Below are 11,030 nucleotides of genomic sequence, written 5' to 3'. Positions count from 1 at the left end.
ACATGCATCCGTAGCTGTCTGGTTGACACCGGAAATTAGTTGCCATAATGTAATATTGAAAGCCCACACGGTTTCCCATCAGAGCTCAGCCCTCCCCATATGCGCCACAGTTGGTCTCTGCGCACCGGAGCGCCTCACACATCGTGCAAAACTGGACGCAGGAGAGGACAATTGACTTTCACTTCCAGCTGAGACTGAACATATTAGATGGGAGTGTTTTTCTCACCGCGATGTGCGACTTCGGTCAAGTTTTTGTGTCATTTTGCGGCGCAATGAAGTGAAACTCCGCCATATTCAGCCCACCACGCCCGGAGCTTAGCCAGCAGCGGAACACACTCGCTCCACTTCACGTCTGTAAACTTATTGCATAAAGTTAATTTCCTGTTCGCAGGAGCGGAACAAGGTAACACGAGCAGCCTGTAGACTTTTACTTCCTTAAATACATTTTTACACCCTTGTCTCCGGCTCAGGAGTTTACCGTTTTAGTTTCGCGTTGATTTGTGGTTTTAGGATACACACCGCTTTGCTTTTCCTCCATTCCCATCAGCATGTGTGTGTGTGTTTGTGTGTGTCCTGCAAGGTGAAGCGTTAACCGTGAGAAATGACCCTCAGCTCCGTCGGGGCGTGCTGCCTCAGCCCGGAGGCCAAAGAGGCTCGCAGGATCAACGACGAGATCGAGAGGCAGCTACGCCGGGATAAGAGGGACGCCAGACGGGAATACAAGCTCCTTTTGCTCGGTAAAGGACCATAAATAGTCTTACTCTAACTTTGCCTGTTAACGGTAAGTTACAATGTAACGAGGTACATTTACTCAAGTAGTGTTCTTTAGTTGTTACTTTATTTGAGTAATAACGTTTTTCAACCCTCACCCTTCCCCATAGTTTGTCTTCATCCAGATTTAAAACAAAATTGTTAAAAAAAAAAGAAATCTGATAGATTTAACTAATCAGCAACAGTGGAATATTTAGTCCTTCAGTGAGGATGTAAGCCTACAAAACAGAAGTCCTGCTACCACTAAAGTAAAAGCACTGAAGGATAATCAGAAAATAGAAGTATTAAAAAAAAACAACCTGCAAACAACTCGTGCTGCTGATGTATTATGACGTCATTAATGCTGATGCAGCTATGTGTAAGCAGTGTTTCTTTCTTGTGCTCAAACCAATGAGAAGGATGAATCCGACAGGTCCTGAGAGGAACTGGCCCTTTTTCTCCGAGTCTCTGTTTCCTCTAAATAGTGGCAAATTCGGCTTTAAACGGTTATTCAAATGGCACCGCGCAAGACGTTCAGCTGAAACGGAGACATTTTAATTTTTCTACTTTTACTTCACTACTTTTACCAATACATAATGTTCTTCATCAGCTTTCCATTAAGGAAATAACAGCGAACATCATGAACTTAACTAGTCTGGAGAGTAAATTTGGGGTCCGGGGTGTAACTGGTTAATGTGTTGTGGTTTGCTGTGTGAAAGTGATGCAAGTGAGTGTGGTCAGAGTGGAGCCTGCCAGAGAGAAGCACTGCAACACCCCAGTGATTACCTTCTAATCTGTATAATCAGATTTGGAATTTTATCTTTATTTTATTTCCTTTATTTAGACTTGAAGATGGTCATAAAGTAAACTTGTTACCAAACTGTGTTTCAGGCGGACGTTCAGAGCCGAGAGCAGAGCAACGTCGTCAAACATTTCTGCAGAACTTTCATTCTTGCTTATTGTTTATACACATCGTTTCATCATGTGCAACTCCGAGTAATGAGCTGGAGTCCTGCAGCCTCTCACGTTCATCACAATGACTGGACTAGCCAACGCGGCGTATTAACACATTGGCACACTGGGTCATTTTACATGGACCTACTTTCTAATGGGTGCGCCCCCCCCCCCCCCCCCCCATCTGCTGATGCATTCATGATTTAATAACATTTGAGCACTGCATTTACATTTGGTAATTGCAAGGCCGTTATGATTAAACACCGTTTTATTGTGATATTGCAGTATAACAAGTATTGCAATAATTTACTGAAAATGTCGCGATGAGCACATTTGAAGTATTCTGAAAAGCATTTTTTCACACAGATGTCCTGTAGTCAAAGGATTGGCTTTTCCAGCGGAAAATATTTTTTGATATTCAGTGGGAACTATCTGTCACTTCCTCTAGGGCGGAGCTAATTAGTCTGTCTACAGCAGATCTGTACATTCTAATGCTACTTTTTTCTCTATGATACCAGAAAATTGCACTTCAGACACGTATTGAGCTTTGGGTTGTGTATTTAACAGTTCTGGGACGACTCAAGGGATGTGACTCAAACTTTCTCTCGGACTCCAGGATGATCTGGTTCGATGTCGGTTGTCAAAGCTAAAGATGTAGGTAAAACAGCGATGCGGCCATAACTGTAGAATACACACGCAGGACAACATTTCACACTGTATGAGTGTTAAATGAAGAAGTTTCGCTCCGCCGTGACGTCATGCTTCTCTGTGTCGCTGAGCTCTGTTGGTGTCCAACAAGATAAAGGGTCAGTTTTACGGTCGGTCAGTCAGTTGTTGCTTCAAAAAAACTTTCCAAAACAAATCTATCCAGTCTGGTTTCAGAACCATGTGTTAAAAACTACAATTACAGGAAGGCTTCTTTGATAAATTGAAGCTATATATTATAGTGTAAGAAGAATCACATCCGACTAAAGAGCCCAGCTAACACATTATGGTTGAGGGGTTTATTGATCATTCGTCATGTCGAGATGTTTTTGGATATTAATGTTGCGTATGGGTTGACCATTAGGGACTGGTGAAAGTGGGAAGAGCACTTTCATCAAGCAGATGAGGATCATCCACGGCCGTGGGTACTCGGATGAGGACAAGAGGGGCTTCACCAGGCTGGTCTACCAGAACATCTTCACAGCCATGCAGGCTATGATCCAGGCCATGAAGATACTGCAGATCCCCTACAAGCATGAACACAACAAGGTAGGTCAAGATGTGGTTTCTTTGAGCGTTCCTTCTCTTAGACTGCAGCAGAAGTTGGACCGCACACTGTAAAGAAGGGTTGCTTTCTCCTGTGAAAGGAAACACAACGGAGAGAACAATTTCTGACTGACAAATATTGTTGAATACTGTTTTATTGTATATTTTGGAGATCCTAGACTGCCTTCCTCTGTTTTGCCACATATTCTTCCACCTAAGTGTCTTCACGGTTTACACTCTCACTGACAAGATTCCACAGTATTTATTACTGTTTATGCCCACTCAAGTACTTCTGGTAATTTGCAGCTGTGTTTAGTTGTGCAATCGTGGTGCCTGCGGACTGAGCAGGGGAAGTATGGCATGTACATATGATGGTACTGTGCTGGCATGTGAGGACAGGTACTCCTGGGACAAACACAAGTGAGAGACAAAAGAGGAAGGGAGACGAGGAAGTTCTCGTTAATCACGCAGGAATATGGTCACAGGAGATTATTCAGCACACAAATATGCTTTTTCACATAACAGCGCTACAAAAGTGGCTGGTAGGGCTGTGTCTCAGGGGGAGGAACAGTTCACTTCCTGTATCTGGAGGCCATGTGCGTGTCAAGACCCTTTGAAGTGTTCACAGAGACTGACTCAGCATGATTATTTTCACAAGATAAGGTGGAGTTTACCCCACAGGAAAGAGAAAGATGCACAGAAAATGAAAAGTCACCTGAGGGGACCGCTGCCCCTGACATGTAGAAAAATTGGCAAAAATTAACCTCCGTTGAATGTCCGGATAAAGTTTAAAACGTACTACAACTACTCACAAATACTGTAGGTGTCTTGAGCTCACAAATATGGCCTCTCCCTCTTGCATCACTTCTTTGTGACTCCAAAATGCAGAAAGACCCAGCTACATATATTTACTCTGAAGCTAATGGCTACCCACTGCTAACACCAGCTATGTGCTTGTTCACTGTAGCCCTGAACGTGACCAGCTAGCACATTGGGTCAGAGTAACATACTCGTTACTCGTCAGTGATCATTACAATAAAAGATTCTTGTTATTAGTCCTATTAAGGAAATAACACTTAAGTAGGCAAACTCTAGCTCCGCCCCTAGTCTTTCTGACAAGCCTCTCATTCACTGATTCCAATTATTAATTAGTTACAACTCTCCCTTCACTGCACTGCTATAAGTGACCGTTAGAAGGTGAAAAGTAAGAATCGGTTCATGAATGCAACAGTAATCAGTCACCTGCTGAGTTCATGCATCTTAATCCAGTTTTCCTGGCTGAACTACAAGTCCACACGTGATTTGCATCCAGTGAAATATTCATTATCAATAAGAAGACACTGAGGATCAATTTACTGACCCAGAAGAGAGCGACCGTAACAGCCCACCACCGGAACACCCGCTGCACTTTGTTTTGCTCTTAGTCTCTATGAATGCATTTAAATGGACAAAAATAGATGCAGTGCAGTAATGATTGATGCTGAGCATCACAATAAGGGTTAGAAAGCACTTTCTGTTGGAGTGGTGAGTAATCGGAGGCTGCTGCATCCACAGGAGGAAATAGTACCTTTATTGACTATATTCAGGTGACTATTTGCTGCTCAAATTAAATCAAAATTTATATACAAAATGCTTTTTGTGCAAAATTGCAATACAAGGTGCTTGACAATACACAATCAGAAAACACACAACAGTATAGTAAAACAAAGAGCAATCCAGGAAGGGGACAGTCGGTCGTAAAAGAGGGTAGATGACAATAAAATAGATGAAGAGAATGCCAAGCTAAAATGGTATGTTTTAAGATTTCAGGCACTTGTGATGCGCTGAGCTCTTCTATTCCAGACTGGAGGGCCATAGACGCTAAATGCTGACTCCCAGTTCCTCTTAGTCATCACCCAGGGAGCAACTAAAAGGCCAGCATCAGTGGACCTGAGGACTCTAGACTTAGCGTACCTTAAAAGAATGTCTGACAAATAATCAGCCACTAGTCCACACAGGGATTTGAACACTAACAAAAGAATCTTATAGTCTTTTCTAAAGCTGACGAGGGGAGCCAGTGTAGGGACTTCAGGACAGGTGACATATGAGGCTGGAAGGAAAGGAAAGCGTTTTTATGATTTAATCTCAGGAAATTGCAATTGTCATGGAGATCAGCTGTATTTTGCCTGATGACCTCCCGTCAATAAGCAGATGTCACATAGCAATATTTCATTAGATGAACGAGTTGCAGCGCAGGTTCATGATAGTGTTGTTAGTCCGCGCGCTGTTTGTAACAGCTGCTGTATTCATATGTTGTCGCTCAGTTTGCTGAAAACAAAAATAAATGAAATGGGATGAGATGGTGACGCTTTAACGCCAGTGCTGTCCCTTGTCTGCAGGCCAATGCCAGTATTGTCGGTGAGGTTAATGTGGAGACAGTCACAACATTAACAAATCCATATGTGGATGCCATCAAGAGCCTGTGGAGTGATCCGGGAATTCAGGAATGTTACAGTCGGAAGAGGGAATACCAGCTCTCCGACTCGGCCAAATAGTGAGTGTAAACAGACTAATAATTCCTGCTGACGTTGCCAGATATTTTCCACTGTTTTGTGCCAGTTGTCTCTTTAATGCGCCCAGTAAGGTCACGTTCAGTGTTTATTCTGTGTGAGGTTGTTGATTACAAACTGACTCCAATAAAAACACAGCGTAAACTCGCTGTAAAAACAGACAGTACCTGTGAATTTTCTGCTGTTTATTATTTTTATCATCAATGTTGCCTCTGTGTTTGGTTCTTCAGTCTCACCGCTCACGTTTCCATCTCTGTGTTCATAGCTATCTGAGTGATTTGGACCGAATTGCCGGTTCTGCTTATCTGCCAACGCAGCAGGACGTGCTGAGGGTCCGGGTGCCCACCACGGGGATTATTGAGTACCCTTTTGACCTGGAGAATGTGGTCTTCAGGTTTGTCTTCTACATTCTTTTGATATGACACATTGTTGTGGTTGGACCTGACATAGTGTTGTGTTGAAACCAAGGCAAAAAGCTAAAACATCAGCAGAAATAGCAGAATTAGTAGTCATCCTATCTTGTGATTGTTAAAAAAGTTCCTTATTGAAATTAAACTTCAATTATCCTGATTATTTTCACATTTTTAATGTGCTGCCAAGTGTTTCCGCATTGTTTTTTCTCAAATATGCTGGTGTTTTTTTTTTTTATAGTTTGTACATTTATATATTAATTATGGAGATCCAGAGTGGCCAAAAGTGACCAAAACTATTTTGTGACCAAAAGATTTAACTTATTCCTGAATTTTGTGAGTATCTCATACAAGTCACTCCACAACTTGTATCTTGTTAATATTACACATTATTTCATATGAAGTATATCTACATATCGTTGAATCATTTTTAAAATTAAAATAATAACTTAAATATTTGATTTTTCTCTCTCTCTATGGGCTTCCTGAAAATAATTAGATCAAAGTATTTGTGATTTGAAAGCTTTTACAGGGCGTGCAGTACTCCGTCCCCTAAAAGTAGTACAAACTGAAAACTATGTCGGCGGATCCTAATCTGAGGCCTGACGTATCTATAAGGCTACGGTTTTATTTTGACATGGAACAGACCCAGTTGCCTCAGTAACTGTGAGAATGTATTTCTTTCCATTATTATTCTTTGAGGCCTGAAGTAGATGTGTTGACAGCCATTTCAATAAATCTAAACCAGTAAAGCCAAAATGGAATTTATGATTCTGTCTGCTTGGTGGGGGGGTTGGGGGCGGGGGGCACTGCTATAGTTATCTAAAACTCAGCCTAAATGTTTTCTTTTACGGGTTTTCAAATTGATGCTGTAAATTTAAACAATACCAAATTATTATATTCACATTACCTGCTTATTAACATGCAATTTAACCTCCTTTCTCACACATTCAATAGTTTCCTTACCTTCTGACATAATCAAAATAGGGTCCCATTATCAATTTTATGATATCATTGGTATATATGTTTTTTACATTTTCATCAATGCTCTAAATGCTAAGAATACAACTGTGTATGACTGGATCATGCAGTCAGTCCTTTTTAATAAATGTGTGAAACCTGTGGCTGCAGGATGGTGGATGTGGGTGGTCAGCGTTCCGAGAGGAGGAAGTGGATTCACTGTTTCGAGAACGTGACTTCCATCATGTTCTTGGTTGCGCTCAGCGAGTACGATCAGGTCCTCATAGAGTCAGCCCATGAGGTGAGATCCTTTTTTAAAATTTTTCAGAGAAGTAGAGTTGGAGAAGGGAAAAGATAGAAAAAAACCACACACACACACACACACACACAAAAATGCTTGACCCAGATTTGTTCTATTTTCCAGCACTAATCTGGTTTCTCTATCATTCCCTCATTTTGGTCTCAGTGAGAAACTGGATCTTGACCCTCTTTTGTGGCAGTATGCAAAGTTCATCTGCAGGGGGAGCTCTTTAGTCACTCTGTTCAGTAAACTGCACCTCTCAGTAAGGCTTGTTCACCTGATGAGATTCCAGCCAATTGAATTTGCTCACACATACAATCTCAGCTGAAGTACTGCTGTCTGGAACAATGTTTGAAACCATAATTCTGCTCCTACTTAGACGTTTGAATCATGTGTTCCTCCCAGAATCGAATGGAGGAGAGCATGGCTTTGTTCCGGACCATCATAACCTACGAGTGGTTTGAGGAGTCTTCGGTCATCTTGTTCCTCAATAAGATTGACCTGCTGGAGGAGAAAATCATGCATTCACATCTGGTCGACTACTTCCCTGAGTATGACGGTGAGAGGGAACATTTGGAGGCATTTATACCTTAAAAACACAATCATCTGTTTGGAAGAAATGACAGGATCCGTCACAAGTGAAAATATGAACTAAATAAACCCATCAGCACACTTTTGCTGCTCCAGCTTCATCCGCTCTGGTCTGGAGCGGTAGCTTATGGTGGCTAATGTTTGCAAACTTTGAGGGAAATTCTATAATATTTTTCAGTCTGGATTGTATTTTCCATGTGATCATTTGAGACCAAACTTACTTGTTCCACAGCGTTATGATCAGGAAAACAGCTGAAATCTGGCTTGTTTACTGGATGGATGGTTTCCCATTCCCTCTGGTCTTGGCTGTCTCCTCCAGCTTTATTCAGACATGTTTTATTTTGAAGGAACATCTTAAAGGTGTGAAGAAGTGTAGTGTACGTTTCTCTAGTTTACTTCAGCTCGAATAAATACCGACAGCCGTCACATTCAACACTTCATCCGTGTGGAAATCAACTGAATATTCCTCCGTGGCTTTGGAAATAAATTGTCTGCTGGACTGGATGTGTGGAACACGGCAGCTTGTAGCCATGACCTCATACTTTGGGTATGACCATAATTGAAAGCAGGAATTAAGACTCACCTGAGCTTTCCCTTGAGGCTCAGCTCCCTTTTATCACAACAGTGCTGCGAAACGAACACAAAACTGCCCCTGCCACTGCGGTTCGCCGGCCAATCTCATGCTCCATAGATGAGGATTAAGATTTGTTTGACCCACATGAGAAATTAGCCTCCATGTTGAAAAATATGGGTTTCACTTGAAGCTTTAACAGCGTAAGAGGGCCAGGGGTCCATCGTTGGTGTTGTCGCAGTCGCCAGTGTGACAGTCTCACTGTAATGTCCTGAAGCAATTTGATTTCACTGAGCCTGCCTGTATTCTTAATCTTTAATTGAACAAGAGAATTTACACCTGTATTTTCTGCCCTCTTTATTCCAGGTCCTCAGCGGGATGTCAAAGCAGGACAAGAGTTCATCCTAAATATGTTTGTCAGTCTCAATCCCAACAGGAAAAAGTTAATCTACTACCACTTCACCTGTGCCACAGACACAAACAACATCCGATTTGTCTTCCGTGCAGTCAAAGACCACATCTTACAGGGCAACCTGATAGGTTACAACTTGGTTTAAAAGTGTGACGGTGCCGCTGTAACTCTATCTGCTTTGTACAGCTGGCTGTCCGCGGAGCTGTGCGGTGCTTCAGTTAGCCTCACACTGCTGCTGAACTCTGTAATCCAAAACAGGAAATAGCGAAGATTCAGAGCCAAATGGCTGTACTACTGATGCATTTCAAATTTTCCCGTTAGGCTCTTTGAAAATGGATGTCTCCAGCTATAATGAAGCGTGTCCTGACAATTAAAGTGAGGAGTCTATTCTAGTGAGCACTCTGAAATTTATGGAGCTCTTTGTGAACATTTTTAAGCAGTTACAGTATAAATGAACGTGAAAGGACTACAAGGGAGTACGAGTACTTTAGTGGCCCCGGAGGACTAGTAATGTACTAGGTTTATCCTTCAGGGAATCTGTGGAATTAATGTCAACTCACTGCAATGCAGCAGCTCACATCAGTAACACACGTCGGCTGTAGTTAAACAGTGTAGAACACTCTTCAATGCTTAAAGGGAAAACAAGTCAGGAGTAACACTAATGACACATTTACTTTATTGATTTGCACACTTTTCATAAAATTTGTGTTTGTGACAATATTCTGTACGTGTGTGTTGTTTTAGGTGTTGTCAGCGAAGGCATTGTTCAATGTTTTAACCATTTTTAATTGGTCATCTAACATTTCTGTAACTGAACTCTCATTTCAAAGGGAATCATATCAGATTCTGTCATAGAATGTCATGTTTTTTTTTCCATTCAGCAGTTTTTATTTTATAAAGTAATCCCCCCCCCCCAAAAAAAAAAAGTTAAAATGGCTTTAGCTTATGTGGATATCACATGGTACAGTAATTCCCCCGGTTGACTGAGGGGAAGTCTAATAGCTGAAGGGAGACGTGGTAAATGATCTCTCAGGCATTAAACTTGTGCATTCTTGATCTTAATTCCAATGCTGTTTAAGGGTATGAAATAAAAAGCTAATTGGAGCGTCCATGGCACTGATGTTTACACAACCTCTGTCTTCTTGTTAGAAGTAATTAGTCTAATTTGTATGGTTTTAATTTATGGTTACATTTCACTGTCTCTGCAGATGTCTATGTTATGTAGTCTAAGTGTTTCAATGTGATTGGTTGAATAAACGGATATGTTGATGTTCATTTGCTGTCCCTGTTTCTGTTTTTGACCATTCCATCAGCTTGTCTGACATTGTCCTGATACATCCGACTGTCTGGAGCCTGCAGCAGCGCACACATGCATCTCCGTCCATTTTCTATACTGCTTATCAGTTAAGGGTTGCAGGGGGTGGAACCTATCTCAGCTGACATTGGGCAAGAGGCTGGGTTCACCCAGGACGGGCCACAGGGCCATCAGGAGCAATTAGGGGTTCAGCATCTTGCTCAAGGATACTTTGACATGGTCACCGGGGGAAGTGAGGATCGAACCAGCGACCCTTCAGTTGCCAGATGGTCACTCTACCTCTGAGCCATGCTGGTGCACACACACACACACACATATATATATAAGTATGTAGTAGAGGAGACACTGACAGTAATGTGGTAACAGAACATACTCTGCAGGGATGGACTGAAGCAGTGAGGAGGCTGAAAAATATACAAGATTCGAATCCACCTCATTTTTGTCTTTCTACATCTCAGACAAACGCACTGTGGTAATAGAGTGACTATTAGATTGCATTTTCACCTCTGTCTATTACCTTTTGATATATTGCCACAGAAATTTGATTTTCTCAAAGCCATTACACATTTAAATGACTTATCTGAAACAACAGAGTACATTCTGAGTTCATAACGAGTGCAAAAGCAGGAAAACGTCCCAATGTTTTATTCAGCTTTATAACAGTATTCTGAAGGACACTGCAAAACTGCAAAAGAGGCCATTTCTGTGGAAATTGCCTGAATAGCTGACTTTAAATGATGAGTATTACTTCTACTAATATTCGATTTGGTCCACCAGATGGAAAATAGTCATAGCAGGCTTTATTCTTTAAAAAAAAAAATTAAAGTATGCTGCGAATCCATTTTTTTAAAATACAGTTTTCTTTTTCAAGACTTAAAATCTTTCATAACCTTACCAGGCAACAGAGTGACACTTGACCTGTAAAATAATAGAAGAATCTTATAGAAATATATTGTCACAACACTT

At 41.5% G+C, this 11,030-nt stretch overlaps 1 protein-coding gene across 4 annotated transcripts; it reads left to right on the top strand.

The window, feature by feature from the left end:
* The first annotated feature begins 79 nt into the window (after positions 1 to 79).
* LOC147243836 (guanine nucleotide-binding protein G(q) subunit alpha-like) lies at positions 80 to 10,018 on the top strand. Of its 4 annotated transcripts, XM_086188102.1 has the most exons (8): positions 80 to 403; positions 581 to 737; positions 2,774 to 2,958; positions 5,334 to 5,488; positions 5,770 to 5,898; positions 7,046 to 7,175; positions 7,581 to 7,734; positions 8,704 to 10,018. In XM_086188102.1, exons 2-8 carry the CDS (start codon positions 602 to 604, stop codon positions 8,892 to 8,894), a joined length of 1,080 nt encoding a protein of 359 aa, XP_086044228.1. In that variant the 5' UTR covers positions 80 to 403; positions 581 to 601; the 3' UTR covers positions 8,895 to 10,018. The 4 variants fall into 4 exon arrangements, with proteins under 4 accessions (XP_086044228.1, XP_086044230.1, XP_086044231.1 ...); XM_086188104.1 differs by lacking the exon at positions 80 to 403 and having other exon boundaries at positions 420 to 737; XM_086188105.1 differs by lacking the exons at positions 80 to 403; positions 581 to 737 and adding an exon at positions 761 to 781.
* The last annotated feature ends 1,012 nt before the right edge of the window (positions 10,019 to 11,030 follow it).

The sequence above is a fragment of the Aulostomus chinensis genome, chromosome 19, assembly GCF_037954235.1.
Source record: "Aulostomus chinensis isolate RoL2024-O1b breed Wild chromosome 19, RoL_Achi_v1.0, whole genome shotgun sequence".
Lineage (NCBI taxonomy): Eukaryota > Metazoa > Chordata > Actinopteri > Syngnathiformes > Aulostomidae > Aulostomus > Aulostomus chinensis.
Note: the sequence above shows the minus strand (reverse complement) of the source record. Positions and strands in the feature narration are given on the sequence as shown.

Bases quoted from the DNA above. Each gene is read 5' to 3' on its own strand.
- LOC147243836 (XM_086188102.1), top strand. From the start codon at position 602: ATGACCCTCAGCTCCGTCGGGGCGTGCTGCCTCAGCCCGGAGGCCAAA. The intron at 2,959-5,333 runs GTAGGTCAAGAT...CCTTGTCTGCAG, and splicing joins ACAAGCATGAACACAACAAG to GCCAATGCCAGTATTGTCGG. The intron at 7,176-7,580 runs GTGAGATCCTTT...TGTTCCTCCCAG, and splicing joins TCATAGAGTCAGCCCATGAG to AATCGAATGGAGGAGAGCAT.